The 21,965-nt window shown below is 42.5% G+C and overlaps 1 protein-coding gene across 18 annotated transcripts in view; it reads right to left on the bottom strand.

Moving 5' to 3' along the window:
* PDE4D (phosphodiesterase 4D) overlaps window positions 1-21,965 on the bottom strand; it is a 1,654,385-nt gene that overhangs the window by 372,542 nt on the left and 1,259,878 nt on the right. The window contains exon 1 of one of the 18 annotated variants that reach the window (XM_008262252.4): window positions 1,871-4,558. The exons of the other annotated variants lie outside the window; for them this stretch is intronic. Coding sequence (XP_008260474.1) covers window positions 1,871-1,959 — 89 coding nt within the window. The 5' untranslated portion in view covers window positions 1,960-4,558. Of the gene's footprint in view, window positions 1-1,870; window positions 4,559-21,965 lie in introns of those variants that run through there. 18 annotated transcript variants of the gene reach the window in all.

Consider the following 21,965-nt stretch of genomic DNA (forward strand, 5'->3'; position numbering starts at 1 on the left):
CCAGCTGTATGTGAAGGAGCCTCTGACCTCAAAGAGTTTGCAGTATAAAAGGGAAGACAAAATAGGATCCACACTCAATAAAAACAGCACACATAGTAATTGCATTGATTATTATGGGACAACTGTTATGCAAATTAAGGAGAAATAAATGAGGGGTGAAGTCTTTGAAGTTCCCTTGGGAGATTGACCCACAATGGCTATTGGAGATGTGATCTTCCCTCTTGTCAGAACTAAACTTCTTAGAACTACAAATGTGAGGTATTTAAATACGGGGAAAATTTATACCTAACTATACCAGTACTTGATTTTTTGAAAGGGCCAGAACTCGACCACAGAAAAATGAAAAAGACTTTTGCCAGACCATGAAGGAAAGTTCCATAAAATATATATGTGAATCATACAATAGAGTTTAAACTCTGCATTTCTTGAGATTTCTCAGATTCTTTAATCCATCAAGCTATTGGTTTTACTCTACCCAACAGTTAAATATGTATAATGTTAAGGAATTCACTAGATAATCTCCATGAAGATGAAAGGCTAGAAGACACAATCTATTGCAAATATGCATAGTAATGTTTATAAATCTTTGATAAAAAGTTCTGAGCATATAACTTAGCACATAATTACCTTGAGATGCAAATAATAAGCATGAAAATCATATTAAATAGACTATGAAGCATATTGTAGGCACATAATTTCTAATGTCAACCAAATTTCATAACCATAAAAAAACTAATTAATAAAAAGAAATGGTAGTAAGTTTATTTTGAAATAGAAATAAGTGGAGGTGCTACTTATACCTTTTTCTGCCAACTTATATTTATCCCTTCTTTGCTTACACATTATTACTACAGAATTTCATAATTTGAGTTCTCTGATTTTACAGTTCCCTAAAAAATTCTAAAGGCATTATCTTCCTTACTGTCTAAAGCAAATAAATAATTCTCACAAGTTACAACTTCTGCAAGTTTTCTCTGCAGACAACTAAGAACATTTTAATCCAAAATTAGTGCATGGTTCTAGCTAGGCCTGGTAACCTCCAAATGCATTGCATTTGTCCTAAGAAAGACCTATTCTGAAGATTGTGTTCACCACTACTTAACAACTGTTGGAATAAATTCCAGTGCCATAGACTGGAGTCAATCAGAAACACAAAACTGTGAAGAATCAATCTTGTCCATACAAATATCTCGAACACTCACACGGAGAAAAGGAAGCCAAATACTTCTCTTTGCTCTAGTTATTTGGTTAGAAGACATTAACTCTGATGCAAAACAAAGTCACTGAGAATTTACTGAGGGCATGAGGTTGAGTTTTTTTCTCACACGATTTCTAGAAAAACCTTTAGAAATTAAAGACCATAAACTATTCATTCACACTGAACTCCTAGTGTCTAATTCTGCAGGACAAGATAACAACTCTGAGTGACACTTAGACTGTGCAGGGAAAGTTAACTTTTCCACGTGAATGTGCTCTGTAACATTAACAAACAATGTTATGGCATTTTTTGTTGATATTTAAAGTGTTTAACCTAAAGTCAGGATGGGCAATTTTGAAGCTATTAATCCATTAGGCAAAGTACTACCCCTGTTTTTCAGATAACTGTAATGTCATGAGCATTTTTTTCAAGTTCACCATTTAATTCTCAGAATTAATCTTTAGAATTAGCCAACTTCCTTCTACTTTGGCAGGATCCAACGACCCCTGACTCTCAAGGTTCACATCATCTGGGCTCTTAGTTCACCTACTGGCCATTTAACCGACATCGCGGGTGAAAATGATCAGCCCAGGGCTGCCACTTGCTTGCAAGGGGCCTGATGAACTAGCAGATGAACTATCCTTCCCCTAGACCAAAAGCAAAGAGCAATACCTGTAGGACTTTGAGAAACGCGATCTTGACTTGGCTCTTGGAGACAGTCCTGGCACCGTGATGCCCAGGGGATCCCAGACAAAAGCCATTTGTAAAGAGGGTGCCAAGATCCACAGGAACCGCGCGAAGTCAGAGGTGGTGCAGGGCCCGGGGGCCGGAGGGCCCGGTGCAGAGCAGGAGGCACTTGTAACCGAGGGAGGGCATTTCCTCTGTGTGGTGGTATGCGCTGACAGAGAAGTGGCAGGCTGGCTGAGGCAGGGCGGGCAGGGCTGGCCAGGATGTCTGCCGCCCTGCCCGACTCTTGCCCTTTACCACTGAGCTTGCCTCACTCGGCTTTATCTCATTATTAATGTGAGTAACACTCCCTTGAAACTTGGTTTCTAAATAGAGGCCTGATTAAACAGCACAGTCACATGGCACTCCTGAAAAGCAACACACGCACACACACATGCACGCGCATGCACTCACACACGCACACACACACGCGTGCACACACGCGCGCATGCTCACACGCACACACCCATGCACGTGCACACACACACACATGTGTCATGGCAGGTCTGACTGAAGCTGGGGAATTTTTGGATGCAGCGCGAGCATATTTTTTTTTTTTTAAGTAAATATACAGGGCTCTGTTTAAAAAAAAAAAGAAAGCAAAGCAAATCATGCCTACAATTTGGAAATTTGACCAAGATTTCTACATTTCACACGGCAGGCTGCCAAATATCATTTTCCTCGTTTCAACTTTTCTTTGCCACATGGATAGACACCCTCATTACCAAACCTCTCACAAGGATTTAATCGTGTCGACAGGACCACTGGCTCCCCCCCACGTCAGTGCGAGAAGAAAACAGGCAGATGGCTTTCAGAGCTGCGGGCAGCCCGTCTCTCAGGAAGGCGCAGAGTCACCTCGGAGGAGGAACTAGAATGCCTGACTTCCACAACGAAGATCAATTCTCTTGTCCATTTGCTAGTCCCTAGAAACACTGCTTAACTCTCAGACGGAGCCCTCAAAACAACTGGCTTTCGAATTCAATAAATGATGAAAGCCCTAGAGAGCCCTCGGCATGTTTCATGAGTGCAGCACATGTCGGCGAGGCGCAGATTTCAAGATCTGGACTCAGGCCATCAAAGGACCCCAATGCCGTCATCCGCCCTCACCACCGAGTGGTTAACAATGCAGCGTAATTCCATCAGTCCCTGTCCAAACACTGCCCTGTGGCTGACCTCAACTGTAAACCGAGGCAGAGCTCCACCTCTCCAGGGCAAGATTAGAGAGGCCTGGAGTGCCCAAGAGGGAATTTAACCCTCTCTGAACTGGACAAAACCGACCAATGGTTGGGCCAAGTGAGCATCACCCTTATCTGCCAAACCTTCAGACCGCCAAAGCCCCGTCTATCTCTCTTAGACCAAACAAGTCCAAAAAGTCCTGTGACATCCGTAAAAGCTCAAGACTATAAAAACATGATGCGTGTGTTCCCAAAGGCACCCAGCACACCAGGGGTTTTCTGAGCATGCCACAGGTCCCCTATCAGCTTCGGGAATGAGTAATAGAACACTTCCAGAGTTGCACCTCTTTGTTATCAGAGAGTGGGTGACAGACACTGCCCCCCGGCGGCAGCAACCTTGGAGGAGCTGAGTTCGCTCCAGATCAACTCTTACACTATTTCAGAAGCTGCCTTTTTGCTTTTGTGTGATCTGCATTTCACATGAGCCAAGCCAGTGGTCACCTTCCTGGTGCTGTTTAAGAAGATGTGTTCACTTACACCAATCCCTTCCTCTGGTGCAGGAAATTGTACTATGACCATCTCATTGTTTTATGCTATTTAGTATCCAACTAGGGGCAGTGCTAAGGCAATACACGCATCCCTGGTGAGTCGAACAACTTGGCATTCAGTAGAATGGCTTTATTTGAGACTAAAGCCGGACCACACCAAGAGAACTTAGAAACCAGTAGCAGAGTGGAAGGGATGGCCCTGGCAGGACTGACCACTTCAAACCATGCACGCAGCCCAAGGCTCTCCTTCTCACTAGCCATGTTGTAAAATTTGTAGGTGAAACCCAAGCACTGGTCTCTGATCACAAAAGCTACAGCACCTTTGTACAGCTTTGGAAGCAGCAAAATACTACTTGTGTTGTTATCCTAAGTTTACGTACAGCAAGATAAACCCTGACCTTCAACCCGGACTTAAGCCAGCTATAGATATTTTTACTTATAATTGTCTTTGTCTCCTTGCGAATTTGCATTTTTAAGAGTATCGTGTTAACTGGTATCTAACTGATAAACATAAGGGAATGAGAATCCGGAATGAAGCTACCATAGAATGTCCGGCTGTCTCTGAAAATGTGCCAGGAAACAAAGGCAAAGTTGTCTTTTTCACTTTTGTCAAGCATATCTCTTTCTTCTCTTTTTCCTGGATTTTACCTTTTAAATAGTTAAGAAAGATTTAAAAAATGAAATTATAAACATGGACTTAGGAACAGGAACCTGTGAATTCTGGTCCTTTTTCCCAGTGTGAAATCAGATAAAGATACAAGAAGTGTCTGCCAATGTTCGTGTTATTTTTGCCTCAAATGATCACTTACTGCCTCCTTCTCATTTCTTCTGTGCAGTTACACATAATCCCTCCTAGACCACAACAAGGTCAGAGAAATAAACTCCTTGCTGCTCAGACTAATCATGAGCAAAGTCAAACCTGGATTTCAAACACAAATACCAACATTGTTGTGAGGGGCCGGCTGGTCTTTCACAGATATCAGAATTTAGACAACTGGACAAATAAAGCAAATAAGATGTTTTCCAAGATGAAACTTTGCTGTCATTTACATTCCAACCAGTCGTGCATAACTTTCCCTTTGTGGGTAACATAGGGTAATGTCGCTCCCCCTCTTCGTGGAGGAGCAACACAGGACCCTGCGCTGTTCTTTCGTCTGCTCGGCCCTCCCCGGGTTTGCTGCTGGTTCTTCCCGGGTTGGCTACTATCCCTTCCACCTCCGTGGAAGGGCGGTTCCCCCTGGCCGCTTTCCCCACTTCCGCAGGGGAGCGGCACACCGCCGGCCGGCTCTTCTCGGGGGCTGCACAGGTGTTCCCTTAGATGTTCCCCTTAGATGTTCCTGGTGCATGCCGTCTCTCTCCTCCTTTATAGTCCTCCTCCGCCAATCCCAACTCGGCTGCCCACATGCCGAGTACGCTGCTCTCCAATCAGGAGCAAGTCCTACAGTTTATTGGTTGAACTGGAGGCAGCTGTGCAGAAGCTGTTTCCCTTCTCAGCGCCATATTGTGGGAAAGCAGATGCATAGAATAAGTCTTAATTCCAGTAACTTAGTCTAGTCCGAGTTGCTCCCAGTTGCTCCCCACAGGTAAGAAAGGATGAGTGTAAATCTTATTCTTTTTTTAAGATTTAATTATTTATTTGAAAGGCACAATGACAGAGAGAAGGAGGGAGGGAGAGACAGAGATCTTCCATCTGCTGCTTCACTCCCCAAATGGCCTCAACAGCCAGGGCTGCGCCAGGCCAAAGCCAGGAGCCAGGAGCTTCGTCCGGGTCTCCCATGGGGGTGGCAGGGGTCCAGGCATTTAGGACATCCGCTGTTGCTTTCCCTGGAGCCTTATCAGGGAGCTGGATCAGAAGTGGAGCAGCTGGGACTCCAGTGGTCACAGGCTGTGGCTTAACCTGCCGTGCCATGATGTGAGCCCCAAAGTGTACATCTTTTGAATATTTAAATTAGTCATCTTACTAAGAGTTTATTTTTCTAGAGGAATTTTAGTAAAAGCAAGATTCAGTGGCAAAGGCATATACCCCATTCCTGAGACAAACTTCTTTCACAAGTCGAACTAAACTTACACCCCAAAGAAAACAAGATTCTGGAATATAAACAATATTCCCATCCAATTGTTATTTATACGGTTCCTACCCCTAAAAATCTTACCAAAATGCCCACCTCCTGCCAAAAACCTAGATTTTATGTTCTGCAGAGCTCTAAATAAGGCATCCTTTTTGCCTCGAATATTTTTGGAATTTTAGTTCCAAGATTCCAGATGTTACTAATGACAAATTTGGGTTTTGGTGTTGGACTCTGAAACTCAGAATTTCCTTTATAGGAGACAGCTAACTATGAATCAAATGGAAACTTCCAAACTTAAAAATGGGAGAATTTCAGCTTATCCACATAGGCATTACTTTCCATCCATGCCAAGTCAATGTTGATGGGTAAAGAGAAAGTTGGGGTTGGAAAAGGGGTTTGAGCTAAGCTTCAGAGAAATGGTTACATTGGTGGAGGGTGTTATGTTGAAATACATTGCCTCAGGAAACCAAGGCTGCACATAGATGGGTTTCAGGATAATTCTAGTTTTGAGGTTGTCACTGGTCACCAACTTCAAGCCAGCAGACATTAACATGGCAGCAGATAATAGACTATTCTTTGTCAGCTACCACTGATGGAAGCATCATTGTAGTAATTCTAATTTCAGAGTGAGTCACTGCAACAAGTGTGAAAAAGGAAGTGTGACAACCAGACTTGTGCACTTCCTAAAATAATGTGCATTTAACCCAAATGATTGTGGTTTAGATAGCCTTCATATTGCATCGATTTATTATCATAATCAGCTACAAATTAGTTTGGAAGTGCTAAAAATAATGCTAGGACTTTCTCTGAATGCTTTTCAAATACTGATCCCAGGTCTTATGAAATATGAGTCGACTTGATTTAGAGGTCCATAGTCTCATATTCTGTAATGGGGGAAAGCGATCCTGTGAGCTGGAACTCACAGAGCTGAGTTCACAGTGAGGTGGAAATCGTCACAGAACTGAAGGTGCACACAGCCCTGACACTGGAGGAAAGTATGTTCTGGGTTTCAAAATTCTACAAATGCAGCCTTGGCTCATTTATGTCCCAGGCCACAAACAAGTAAGTGTAATTAAGGAGTTAAATGTAGACCTGGGGAAAACAAGTGGCAAGAGGCATGGTTAACTATAAGCATAAAAGAACAATAAAACTACAGATTGTGAGTCAAAATGTTTTAGTATGTATCTTAAGGTTTCCATCTTTAAAAAAAATCTTAACAGACATATAAAAGTTGTACATATCTATGGAGTGCTATATGATGTTTCCTTACATGCATATATTATATAAAGTCTGACTGAGGCAAAAATATTTATGCTTTCAAGAATTTAGTATTTCTTTACAGTTAAAACATCCAAAATTCTGTACTTTAGTTTTTAATAGAGAAATAAATATCTAGCACACTCTACTGTGCAAAGGAAGCACAGAACTTCTTACTCCTACCTAGCACCCAGGACACGTCAATCAACCTTTCCCCATCCTTCCTTCTTTGCCTCCCTGCCTAGCCTCTGGCAATCATTGCTATATTTTTAAATTTCCATGAGATCACTTATTTTTTTAGACTCCACACATAAGTGAGATCATGTGCTATTTGAATATTTTTAGGAGTGTTTTAACATTTTGAAGATAATGTCAAACTCTTTCCGTGTAATAACGCAACAGAGCTCCTTCTAAATACTTGGATAAATGAGGCTGAAAGAAAGAAATTAGCGAAAGAGAGAAACGAGAGAGAAAGAAAAGAAATAGAACGCTTATTAAGAATCTAAATGATTGACAAAGTCCCAGGAGATTTTTCTAACTATTCAAAAGGAAATGGTTGTAGAACCAAATTTCTTAAAAATCTTGCAATTAATACAGACTAATCACTTGAAATGAAGGATTTTTTTTTAATCTGTGTAAAAATCTGGGATCAGCAATTGTCCAGTTCTCCATAAATAAAGATTTAAAATGTCAGAAAATTCTTGTCAGTAGTACGCTCATGAATGCAATGTAAAAACAATCCTCCTTAGTCACCGACTGGTGAATGGAAGCCACTTCCTCCATGAGGTCCTCCCTGCTTCCTCAGACCAAGTGAAATCTACAGAGGGCTCTCCACTTCCTCTTTATCAATGTCATTGCATTTGTAACTACTTATCCAATGTCCTGCCTCCCTGATAGACCCAAACACTATGAAGACATGGATCAAACTTGCTTTCCCCTGATCTCCATGGTCTAGACAAATGGTCTAAAAATTAAAGCCACACTCATGTTTGTTTAATAAAATGAATGCACAAACAAACCAATAATTCATGAGAGTAAGATGCATTATAGTTTTTTGTGTTTCTAAAAAGGGGAAAGTCATTTGACCTCATGTCATTTAGGTAACCATTTCTGAACTTCCCTAAATGCTCCCTTTGTCAAAGCCAAGATTGTTGCAATAAATAAATAAGAAAATAAGAAACCCAGAAAAATCATTGTCACTGTTATGACCAAATGAATCACTGGCCTATCCCCAAAATAGTTTTTTGTTTTAACGTAACAGCATTGGGCAAATATTCAGGGCAGCAATGGAATAAGGGATTAGAAATGAGAGCCACAGTTACGTCATGAACTTCCAAGTGACCTTGACCACTGTTGCTTGACCTTGCTGAGTTCCAGTATCTTATTCACTTGGCTCTTGGTTGAGAAGCACTGAGAGGAGTTTTTGTGAGTAGTGAACAGGGCCCTTTATCTGAAAGCATTCTGAAGACGCCACATAAAATCTTCGGCACTACTACCGATAATGTTTGTAAGTGATTGGGGAGGAAGGAAAAAAGATTTTGACACTGTTAGAAATACTTTCAGTTTTAAAAACTGGCCTCTACGATTGATTACCTCATGGGCACAGCAAGTAGACAACATTCTGTCAATCGGAAAGTGTATTTTTCTTCAGTTTAGATGGCACCTTTTTTTCTCTATTTGAAATCTTTTCACACTGTCAGGACAGAATGACAGCTATGATATTTTAAAAGCAAATCCCATAACAAAATCTTAAATGTTTTCTTTGCAACATTAAAACCCGCTATGTTTACAAGAACTACGTGGCAAGGAATTCTACTAAAATTAGCCAATGGGTGTTTTCTCAATTGTTCAAAATCCTGAGTTTCTCCTAAATATAGAAACATTCCCATTTATTTTTTGAAAACCTATGGAATCTGAAGACGGTTTTCTTAACTGAAATTGAAAAAGCATTTGTAACACCGACTCCAACTCCTGCAGCTCTCGGTGTTGACCACACACCAAATAAGGACAGAAATGGCTTCTTCCAGCCTTCCAGAACTATGCTAACAAACAAGCAAAAGCAGTGATGGAATTACCACGCTGAGAAACAGAATTACTCCCTTGGGAGAAAGAAAAAAGACCCCAAATACCAAGAAGCCCTAAATAACAACAACCTCATGCATTCAATTCTGGTGCTGGGATTTTTTCCATGTCAGTGTTCAATATTTCTCTAAATCTGGATATCCTTTTCTTGAAGCCAAGAGGCATAAAGGGTCCCATTTGTGGGCACTTACTGCTGACCTGCCACTCTCCGATCCCTTCTGTACCCTGATACTTCCTATGCACTGACTGAGTCTCTGACCCAAACATCCCCAGAAGGTCAGGGTGAGTTTTTGAATTTCTTATTCTACTAAGATGATAGCAACCACTTATTTGGTAATCATTCAATGATAAGAGTGTAACATGTCTTCTATTATCTTCACAATAATGTATCTATGATCGTTGTAAGTTATTTATTTTCTGTTTGACCACCGAGGAAGTGGAGGCTTACGAAGTTGAAGTAACTTTCCCTGTGGTCATTCAGTCAATGAGTGGCAGATCGAGGTTAAAAATGAGGTCCCTCTGACTGCAAAACCCATTATTTTCACTGGGACGTGCCTGGGATAGGAATGAGTGTAGGAATAAAAGAGGTCAGGTCCCTTTCCTTGGAACCTTAAGTCACAGAGGAAGTTTTAGATGATCACTGGAGGAGGAATTGGTGCCTCCATCTTCTGAGACTCAGAGAGGTTAAGAAACTTGGTTGACACCAAAACATTACCATATGGCAGAGGCCCGAGTCCAAGTTAGCTTCATCTGACCCAAATCTCGTCTCCCTTCTAGCTGGTTCCCCCATGCTCTTTAAATTCCTCATTCTAGGGACAAGATTGGTCTGTGATCCTGGGACTGGACTAAGGCTTCTGCAGGGGCTCAACGGGCTCCGTGGTGATGCTCGGACAGTCCCAGAGGCAAGAGTGAGGCGGCAGGTGCAAGGAGCGGTGTGAGAAGTCACAGTGTCACCGCGCAGCGTCCTGCACCGTTCCTCAGAATATTCAGCACTGATGAGAATTACAATCACGCCTCGGTCCACTCACCCAACACTGGCGAGTTAGTAGAGGCTAAAACAGAAGCCTGGGGGGTTGAATAGCAGTGAAAGAAAACCATCTACTTTTGCGACTCATTTTTTGGTAACAAGATACGCAAATCTTGGGGTGCCATTTTCAGCTGCCTCTGAAAGCCACCTAAGAAATTTATAATACTCACATGGTTAGGCCATTAACAAGGTAATAAGGCAGGTTCTGCTTTTGGCTTCCAATGCTGCCACTAATGATATGTCTTTTGACTCAGAACAGTTAAGTGACCGTTCCCAAGTTTGGTAAGTGGAAGGTAATGGTGTTAAGGTAGCAAGGTAGACATTGGCATTTATGGGTAAGAGGGGCCAAAGAAAATGGGAAGAAATTGGGAATTTTTAAAGAGATGAATTTCTGTGCAAGGAAACAAGCCCTGGAAGCAGCCCAGCAACTGCGTCTAACGTAGTTGCTCTTGTTCAATAACCCTGTTAAATGGGGTGCAGCCCACTCCCTGCCCTGCACCAAGGGGGCTGCTAGTTCCCATAACACTGTGCTGCTGAGGGCCTGGGGAGATTTTCAGGACCTCCACATCCAGAAACCCCCTCACCTGGTGATTTCCCAGAAGAGGGAGGAGGGGAGGAGAGGAGAAATGGGGGTCCCACCCTTATGTCCATGAAAACTCCAACCTGAAAATATAGACTGGGCATTCATTTCTTTCCTGAGACCCAGCCTGATCTATCGGGTGTATTTCTCTTCACGAACCATTGCTGCCTTGCTTACCTTTGCTCTCTGTCAGTGTCTGAATTCTGTCTTGTGCAAAGACAAGCACCTCCGAGCAGCTACCTCTGGTAACAACGGGGCCGTGATGAAAACTCCAGCTGACCTCCAAACTGCACAGAACAAGCCATGTCTGAGTTCCAGATGCTCTTTATTGTAAGTACTACCTAAAAACATGGAAGCACCTGTCCAGCTCCCTGTTAATGGCCTGGGAAATCCCTGGGAGGTGGTCCAAGGGCTTGGGTCTGCACACCTACATGGCAGACCAAGAAGAAGCTCCTGGATCCTGGATTCTGGTTCCTGGCTTTGGCCCAGCCCAGCCCTGGGCCAATACAGACATTTTGGGGAGTGAACCAGCAGATGGAAGATCTCTTTGTTTCTCTCTCTCTCTCTCTCTCTCTCTCTCTCTGTAACTCTGACTTTCAAATAAATAAATAAATCTTTAAAATCAGTGGAAGTAAATTTGAGAAGTCATGACTGCTCTTTTGCTGATCCTGCTATCACATAGAAATCATTTAGAGTAAAATTCTGATTTAAATTTGACCTATTTTTGTTTGATACGTAAATTATAGATCATTCCTAAGGGATTGAATTTATATTAGGAAACAGACTGCCATAAAAACCAAAATTATAACTTCAATTTTTTAAAACACTAATGAAATTTTGGGGGCAGCAAGTATTTTTGTAGATATTCCAAGAGTCACTCTAAGTATGTCCTAAAATTCCTTGAAATGAACAGACCTAAAAGATATAGCTTAGTAAGCTAGTTTCTATGTGGAATTTTGTTCAATGGCTAAACCATCCCACCTTCCTTCCCTCTCTCATTTCTTCCTTCCTTCCTACTATCCTTCCCTTCTTTTCTTTATTTTTCTACCATTGATAAATATAGATTAGGCATCTGTTATGTGCTGCTTGCCCTGAACACCATTCTCACCCAAAGAGGTTAGAGCCCAACAAATTGAAAACTGAAAATCAAGGTTTACAAGAAATTAGACTAGGCTTCACTTTTAAAAACTACCCAAAATTAAGTAATATAAAATACAGAAATAGAAAATGACTTGCGCTCCTAGTGATGAAGAATGTATTTAATCAAGAAGGTGATTTTTCAGATCATCAACGTTGAAAACAAATCAAAGGAAATGGCTTTGGTGAAACACCGTCTGAGTACAGGGGAAATACTGGATTGACCTCCAGGGGTCAATCCTTAATATCCCATTAAGGTGGGAAGGGTGTATGAGAGACAGTTCTCCTCTTAGGTCCAGTGTGGGTCTGAATGAGAGGTGGGTAGCTCAGGGTACCAAGGACAGGACCTGGAGCCTTCCTGCACGTTTGTGACCCAGAAAGAATCTCACCCAGCTGAACCTCCCTGTCACCCGGGGTCGCACACTTTTCCTCAACAAAACAAACCAACAGTGCTCACTGCCCCAGAAGAGCGCCCCGTGGGAGCTGACGCACGTCTAAATCACAAACAGAAAACTTATTTTAGAGAAAAAACCTGGAATATAGTTCTTGTCACATCAAAGAGATTTTTTCCCCCAGAACTGCATTGTGAACATTTTTAAAAATAGAGAAAAGTTGAATTTTACTGTGTATACCTGTGTTATGACCATTTTGGTTCTTACAACGAAAACCTGTTTCTTAACAGGTGGTTGTCACATTGGACCTGAGTGATAAGAACTGTACTATTAAAATGAGATTGATTGGAAAACATATTTGCGAGTTGTGCCTTAGACTGAAGATAAATTTTAAGTCTCTATTTTCTTCTTGAGTCCATTTTAAAGGGTAGATTTTGTGTAGGCAAAGACAATGTGTTCATATATGTACTTATGCTCTGTACATATTCAATGTAAAATACAAAATAAACTGGAATTCCTAAATCTAACAAAATAATGATCAAAAATAATTTTTAAAGGTATACTCAGAGATCATGAATTAGAAAAATCCAATTAGATGATCAACAGTGTCAGTCAACCCTCAGGTTTTATTGTGGCTGAGTCCTAAGTAAATAGTTTTTCTGAATTGTTTGATTCAGGAAAATTCTGGATAAATTATGAATCAGTCAAGCACATAGGATGATTGGGCCTTCTCCACATACTGATACTGTCTAAAACATCTCATAAAGTCTATAAATCAAGAAACAGCTCAATAAATGAGAACCTTCTGATTTTTCTGTGGATTTTACTTTGTTTTCTTTGGCTATACTTTTAAATGAGCATTATAAGAAGGAATCTCCAAAAGGTTCCTGGAAGATGGGTATTAATGGACTTTTTCAATTTTATTTTTGCACCAGAAGCAAGTTTTAGGTCCAGCTGGTCATAGAGAAGACATTCTACTTTTCTAACACTTGAAGCAAAACATGACAACATCAATGACGCGCTCTCTCATCTATTATTTCTGATGTACCTTGTCCGAGTGTGCCTGGTACCTTCTCAGAAATTTGAAATGCAGGTCAAGGTCGGATGCTGTCACAAGAGTGACAGAGGGAATCTAATTTTAGTCTCCATGAAACTGAAGAAGTCACAGAAATGATTACTGGACACTCTGATCCCACACTGGGGTTGTGTACTTGAAAAGATAGTCAGCCAAGGAGGAGGAGGTACCGCAGAAGCCTAAAGGAAGGCATGGTGCTCTCAGGTGCTCCAAGGGCTGCGCAGTGTCTCAGCACCAACCAGCTTGCAGGTGCATTAAAGGGTGTGCACTTACCATCCCAGTACAACCTCATTAAAGCAGCTGTTGTGAAAACAGCCAATAGAGCAATGTATAGTACCATTTCTAGAAGATAGTAGGGCTAATACTTTGTTAAGAAGTGTGTTACACAATTGCTAAGATTGAGTAGAATCTATTCTCCTGAAAAGCATTCATCAGGGGAAATCTAGTAATTAAAATATTCACCAAAACATTGACAGCATTATTTCTGGATAATAGGATGTAGGTGCTTTTAAACATTGTTGCCCATAACATTCATATGAGGAGACCTCAAAAAGCTATGGAAAATGTGTGTTATGAAAAACTAGACACGGATTTCAAAAACTTTTCGCACCAAAATAAACTTCTCTGCCAATTCCACTTTCCATGACCATCTTGAAATTCCCTCATATTTTCTACAGTAAGTTAAGATTACTTTCATAATCAGATGAAAGTAAATACATGTTACTAAAAAAAACTTGAGTAATTCAGCTGCTTCTTTGCCATCAGGAATTTTAGGTTTTTAGTTGATTATATTTCCACCAAAGCACGTAAGTAGGGACTTTTGAAAGCATATTAAATTAAATACGACTAGCAATTATTTTACATGTTGCAGAGAATCTCAGGGGCCAGAGATGGACGTGGAGGTTCTAGAGGCATGCACATCAGGTGGCATCTATGATGACAGGATTCAAGGCCAGATTAGAACCAGTATGATGCAGTCTGAAGATACACACTTGCAAGGGCAGAGCGGTCTACGTTCCAGAGAGGAATGATGGGAAAGTAGAAGAGAGAAAGAAGTCCAGCTCTTTACAGATTTTCAGAATCCCACTGTGTGCCAGTCTGCAAAGAAATTCCTTTGACAAAGAGCTGGATGCAGGCAGAGAGCTCTCTCGTGAAGACAAGCTTTTCGGACTGTACCTTCACCCCAAGGAAGAGCCAAGAGTGTCTCCCGGCCATTCAGGGCACATGATGATTCATTTTCATCTGTGCATAACTGACTTCCAAGCCTAACGGAGATGCATATGAAGGAGTGGACTACACAGAGACTTGATATGCAACCAACCCTATCACTGAATGTTGACATACATTCTCTACATGTATCATTAATGACCATGTTTTGTCAAGAGCTAAGTCAGGAAATCCCCATCCCTGTCCCCAGCACTGTGAAACTCGCTCCTTGTTAAATGAATATTGAACACTGAAAACTGAGGACTGTATGAAAAGTCGAATGTTGTCCATGCATCTTAAAACTATGGAGACATTTACCAATGAAACGTTAGCATGCTGAAGAGTGCCAAGGGAGCCACTGTTGACAACAGAACCATTGCATAGGGTGAACATCAGGGGCATCTTTCACGTGCTTGGATCAGCTCTCTCATTGGAACTAAAATCTCAGTTCATGTAGATGATTTCACTGATTTGCAATTACCTGGATAACTGTTTAGCAGGAAACCCCACATTCTAGATGCTTCCTGCAAAGGAGAAATTACTGTGGAATGTAATCACATATAGGCAAGAGACAAGCTTTATCTGCTGTACTGACACAAGAGAAAATGGTTTGTTCTCACATTCAGTTGAACAATGGATTAGCAAGTGGGTGCAGTCTTCACTTGGCCTGTTGGTGGCTACCCTACCTTGTTAAGGAGGGTTTCATTCACCTCTATTCACTTTGCTACTCCAGTCATCATAAAAAAAATGCTCTGAATCTTGAGCCAGCAGAGCATTATAAAGTGTGGCTTAACACAAACCATTATTAAAAAGTTCTGACGGGGCCAGTGTCGTGGCGCACAGGGTTAAGCTGCTGCCTGGGGAGCTGGTATCCCACAACTGAGTTCCAGTTCAGGTCCTGGCTGCTCTGCTTCTCATGCCATTCCCCGCTAATGCACCTGGGAAGGCAGTGGATGATGGCCCAAGTGACTGGGCTCCTGCCACCAAGTGGGGGATGTATGTGGAGTTCCCGGCTCCTGACTTCAACCTAGGCCTGTTCTGGCTGTTGGGGCTACTTGGGCAGTGAGCCTGCAGATGAAATTTCTCCCCCTCTCTCTGTCACAGTGCCTTTCAAATAAATAAATAAATCTTTAAAAAAAAATGACAGCACCAAAGATTGGTTTGGGGTTCCTTTCTATAACCCCCACTAGATTTTTTTCCAAAACCACCCCCAAAGAATGATATATGGAAAGTAAAACCAGTGGGCTCCCTATGCAAATACAGACTCACGAGTCCTAAGACCTCCCTTGCAACCAAATCGTCATCACTTTTCAAGCTACTACTATCTGGAAATTCTATCATGGTCTTTGCTGTGAGCTCAGATTACCCATGAGGAACACCTGTGTGTTCAAGTGGAAGAGATAATATGAGGCAGAAAAGGTAGAAAACCAGCTGTGCAGGAATCTACCTAAATCCAGGCTTCATGCAATGCTTTCTTTTTCGTAAGATTTATTTGTATTTATTTGAAAGGGAGAGTTACAGAAAAGGGTAGGGGAAGAAACAGAGAGGCCTTCCATCTGCTGGTTCTCTCCCCAGATGGCTGCAACAGCTGGAGCTGTTGCTTTGGCTGCTTTGGCAGCTTTGGCTGCTCCAGGCCAAAGCCAGGAGCCTGCAGCTCCTTCTAGGTCTCCTACATAGGTACAGGGGTTCAAGGACTCGGGCCACCTTCAGCTGCTTTCCCAGGCCATAGCAGAGAGCCAGACCAGAAGTGGAGCAGCTGGGAGCTGAACTGGTGCCTATATGGGATGTCAGTGTCACAGGCAGCAGCTTTATCCACTACATCACAATTGGGCCCCGCTCCCACGCCCACGCCCCGTGCAATGTTTCCACATTGGTGTGTAAAACATTGATGCATGGGTAGTTAATTTCAGGAGGAGGCAGGGAGTGCATTCTAGGAATTCAAGTTACCGCTGGGGACCAACGGGGCTCAGTCTTCCTAGGGACCTACTGAGGGTGCCTACACATGTCATGTGATTGTTCCCAGAAGAACGTGGAACGTGGGGTATCTGAGCACCAACGCTGGCCCAGCTCTGTCTGAGCATACTCCATACAAGCTTTAAGCAAGCTCCCTCATCCTGGGGAAAGCACTGGTGTCAGAAATGAGAAGGCGGCTGAGCGCACGGGAACCGCCTTGTATAGCCACAGGTGAACTCTGGGGTGGCCACGGGGAAACGGGGCGAAGCTCAGAGTTTGGCCACACACCAGCCTCTCCAACTTAAGATTTTCAAAAGGAACCTCCCCACAACTGAACCTCCACCTCCCTCATCTTCCACCAGCTCAGCAAATAAAAACGCTAGTTTTCAATTTGCTCAGGCCCAGACCTTTGAATCTTCACCCACTTTTCTCCATGCTAAAACGCATCCTGCAGTACTCAGCTCTGTTTCCAAAAAGTAGCCTGAGTCTGGTCGCTTTTCACCACTTCCACTGTCCCCAGCCGGTTCAGGTCTCCACTATTTGTTGCTGAGATGACTGCTGAGCCAACTAAACCATCGTCCCTGCCTCTACACCTGCCCCAAGTCCTCACAGAGCACTCAGAATGATTCTATGAAATGTCCGTCATTTCTCTGATCAAAACCCATGACTAGGGCAGGCGCCGCAGCTCACTAGGCTAATCCTCCGCCTTGCGGCGCCGGCACACCCGGTTCTAGTCCCGGTCGGGGCGCCAGTTTCTGTCCCGGTTGCCCCTCTTCCAGGCCAGCTCTCTGCTGTGGCCAGGGAGTGCAGTGGAGGATGGCCCAAGTGCTTGGGTCCTGCACCCCATGGGAGACCAGGAGAAGCACCTGGCTCCTGCCTTTGGATCAGCGCGGTGCGCCGGCCACAGTAGCCATTGGAGGGTGAACCAACGGTAAAGAAAGACCTTTCTCTCTGTCTCTCTCTCACTGTCCACTCTGCCTGTCAAAAACAAAACAAAACAAAACAAAACCAAAAAAAACCCATGACTAACTTCTGACTTCATGGGGGATACAATCCAAACTTCCTCTCATGGCTTACAACAGCCCTCGCCTCTCTCTCTGACCTCTTCTCCTCCCACTCTTTCCCTTGCTCCCTGGGTTCCATACTCACTGGTCTTCCTTACCTAGAACACAATGTGCCTATTCCTACCTCAGGACCTTTGCACCAGCTACCTTCTCACCTGCCATACTCTTCCTTCAGGAATCTGCATGTTTCATTCATGTTCTTAAGATTTAACTGATGCTGAGCAAACAGAGCTCCCTGACCTCCATCTAAAATCACCCTTCGGTCAGTATTTGCTTGCCTCACATTCACTGCCTTCACAGAACTTATCATCATGATACACTATACATTTTGTCTCTATTTGTGTATTCCATATGTTTTGTAGCATGTAGATTCTCCACCAAAAAATAAGTACCTTTAGAGAGGAGAGTCCAATTTGTTCACTGCTGCTTAATCAGCAACTAGAAATCGGCCTGGCAGTGGAGAGGGTTCAGTATTTATCTGCTTAGTGTACTAACTCACTGGTTACTAGTTAGTGTAACTGGTCTGCCTTAGAGCAAGGACATGCAGTCCCTGCTCTTCGGAAGCTTGAACCACGAAGGCAGGGAAAACCGTCATTGTTCAGAGGAGAGACTGTTATGAACAATGGGATTCAGGAGAAGGGAGGAAAGACAGGTTGAGGCTGGGCTATGAAGACAAAGCTTGAATCCTGCACTGGGCTGGGACTTTGGCTTCGGTTCAAAGCGTGCAGTTATCAAAGGTTACTGAGCAAGAATCTCCAAACAATTACTACTTTGATTCTATCCACAGGGGCTGGAGCAGGGAAGACAGAAGCCAGGGAGACAGAGCTGTGCATTCCACCAGTCCTCCCCACAGTTTCCTAGTCCAGAATACCGGCAGGTGCCACTACCAGGGCCTTTTCAGCAATGCTTAGACTGCCATGTGATTACATAGTCTTCACACTCTGCCACGCTGGTAGGGCTAGGCATTGTGCACAGCCAGTTAGGCTGCCACGTGGGATGCCTGCATCTTCCCTCAGACTGCCTGCTTCCCAGACCCAGCTGCTCTGCTTCCAATCCAGCTTCCTGATAATGCACAGCCCGGGAGGGGGCAGATGATGGCCCAGGCACGTGGGTCCCCGCTTACCTACAGGGGAGACCCAGATGAAGCACCTGTCTCCTTGTTTGGGCCTGGCCCAGCCCCTGCTGTTGTGGGCATTTAGGGAGTGAACCAGCAGATGGAGGATCTCTCTCTCTCTCTCTGTGTCTCTGTAAACTCTGACTTTCAAATAAATAAATCTTAAAAAACAAAAAAGTCTTTTGACCTGAATGTGAAAGTTAACATAGAAAGTGTGTAAGGTTCAAACCCATTCTGCTTCAGGTTATCTGAGAATTAATAACCAGCGTGCTGAACAAAGATAAGGTTGGGCAGGAGTAGACCAAGGGTTATCTGGGTAGATACAGGCACAAGTAAAGGGGACTAAACACAGCCAAGCAGGTGTAGTGATTAGCAAGGATTTCTGAGGTCTCTGATTTGTGTCTTATCTAGGGGTAATGAATACTGCATCTTTTCTTTCTCTAAGGAGTGTCATGAAGAAGGCATGCTGTATACTCGCACTCATGAGCTCTGGCCTTCCAGGGTTCACCCATCCCTGCGACTGTCCAGCCCAACCAGAGACAAAGACAGGGATGCTATGAATCCCTGGAACTCCTTCAAAGACTCCAGGGACGTTCCATTATTTTGCTCTAAATTCTGTTTTGTTCCAGAAAGAATTTCAGGCTTCTCTATTTCCATTGCTGATTAGCTTGGATAAGCCAAGTCATCCATTTCCCCCTTAGCCAATGGACAACAGCTGATGCTTAAATTCTCACAGCTTTACTGGCACCTTGGTATGTCGGAGAACATTTCATATACATAAAGCAGCAATGAGGACTCGAGGATATCAACTAGCAAACTTTAGGTTGTTAAAATATCTTTTTAAAATTTGACTTTTAAATTTCTATTAATATAAAAATAACATTTCATGCAGTTCATGGATAAAGTTCTAAGAAGATGATACTTCCCTCCCTCCAAAGGACTGCTTGAATCTGCTGTTTTATATTCTAAGCCAACGTGGTCCAACATTTTGAAGTGAAGAGAAAATGCACAGAGAGGAGTGAAGGTTCTGTCTGATGCAATCAGCCAGTCTCATTTCTGTCTTTTCACTCAGTTCTCCAAACTATTTGTCCAGCAAATGTTTGAACCTAGTTCTCACCCTTCTAGGAACTGGAGATTAAAGCTCTGAGGACACTGTTAAAAAATACACAACACGAGAAAAAACCTATTGCTTGTAAAGACAACTCATGACGCTAAAAAAAAGAAAAACTGAACTGAAACCAGTGCATGCTTTCGCTTTGTGCCACATGCCCGGAGTCCTTTTGTTCATGTTATTGATGGGATTTCTTCTAACATTTCTTGCCAAACCATTCCTATGGAAGTCTGTGCTCAGGGCAAAGTCCAATTTAGTATCCTCCGGTCTCCCTCCTACTGCCTGTCCCTAAGTTCCTCTTCACACACATCTTTTTATAGGGAAAGGTAAGGAAAGAAGGCAGATTTTGAAGGAAAAAAGGACAAGCAAAACTGTGTGTGTGTGTGTGTGTGTGTGCACGTGCGTGTGTGAGGCGTGCCCTGTTTTACCACAGCCAAGGGAGCCAACAGGAAGGCTCTGTGTTAAATGTCAGCATCACTTGCCTTGTAGCAGGCCCTAGGTCTCCTGCTTCTCCTTCTGTAGCCCTGTGATCTCTGATAGCCCGGGGGGCCTGGCCAGTTAGCTGCACAGCACCGAACCCAACACAACTGCCTTGGGGATAAAGAGGTGGCTCTTGATACATCTGCCTAACAATCAGTAATTCACTGAAATGGATTTTCTGATGCGTAAAGTAACCATTTTTCTTATAATCTGCTGACTTTTACAAGCACTGCCCTAAGAGTCATATTCCCAAAAAAGTGGTGCAAAAATGCTGAAACTGGTTTCTGTTTGGGTAACATTTGTTTTTTTATGACAAAGTGATGAATAGCCACGATAGAAAATTTAGAAATTGCAGAAACGTAAAAAGAAAAAATAAGTTTCACCTATACCAAGAAGTAACTTGTTCATCTGACTCATTTTCTTCATTTTATACGAGTATTTATGCATCTAATTTTAATATTCACTTGAGATTTTAGTGTATGTGATTTTGGAATGTGTTTTGTACTTCACATTTTACTATAAACACTTCCCCATATCATTTCAGGTTATTTGAAAAATATTATTTTTAATGGTGGATAAGATTCTTTTGGCTGGTTCTAACATCAACATTTGTTTAAATATTAGTTTACATGCAAGAGTCAGAACACATCTAAGTTCTCAATATTGTAGTTCTTTTGCAGTGATCATCTTTGTACATAAATCTTTTTAAAATATTAAATTATTTCCATTATCCAATACTTATGAGTGCACCCACTAGATGAAGACACAGTATTTGGAAGCTTAGGGCTCCAGATGATTTTTAACCATTTTTCTGGAATAAAACCATCAAATTAGATCAAACATCAATATAATAAACCACATATGTGCATATTATTTCTTTAAGACTTTTGAAAAGATTAGAAAAAGATAACTCAAAATAACACTAGAGTATTTTACCATCAACAAAATACAAAAGATTTCACTACATGAAAATTAGTCAGAACTTAGAGCAAGAAAAAATAACTCTTCACTTATAGGATAAAAAAGAACCTAACCATATATGTACTTATTTTATGAAAAGGTCAAAAGCAATTTAAAAAAAATAGAAAGAGGAAAAAGAAAAAGAGACATATGTCTTTAATTAGAGCTACACAGAGTTGGTCAACCACTGGAGGTCTCATGGCCCGTGAGGTCCCAGAAGCAGTGGGCTGCCATTTCAGACAAATTATGCCCACTGAGGTCACATCTCTCCACTTGAGGCAGTTTGTCATGACGGTAACGTTCTGCTTTTAAAAGTCCTGAACTTTAAAAATACCCTTGTGTGCCCTCTAGTGTTGATGTTCATCAAAGCCTTCAAGAAGTTTCCATCTTCTAGACTGCAGCCCAATACCATTTCATTCCTATTTAGACCACCTGTATATCAACATCCGAAGGGAGCCAATCTATTTAAAAATTATCGAAGATCAAGGGAGCTAAAGCAGGGGTTGGAAAGCTGCACCTGATTCTTTTCACAACTAAAGTTTTGTTGAAACGCAGTGCGTTCATGCATTACAAATGAGTATTGTCTATGGACAAGTGTCTATGGACACTAGCGGAGCTGAGTGATACAGAAAGCTGAGTGTAACACAAAGGGCTAAGGTGTTCACTACCCAGCCCTTCCCAGAAACGTCCGCTGGCGCAGATGGGATCCCCTGCCAGCTTACAGCGTCCCTTCTTTTGGCCCTTTCCCATCGCCCACCAGATGACTAGCTCAAACAAATACAGTCGCGTGCCAGTTAGCTTGTGGATCAAG

The sequence above is a fragment of the Oryctolagus cuniculus genome, chromosome 14, assembly GCF_964237555.1.
Source record: "Oryctolagus cuniculus chromosome 14, mOryCun1.1, whole genome shotgun sequence".
NCBI lineage: Eukaryota > Metazoa > Chordata > Mammalia > Lagomorpha > Leporidae > Oryctolagus > Oryctolagus cuniculus.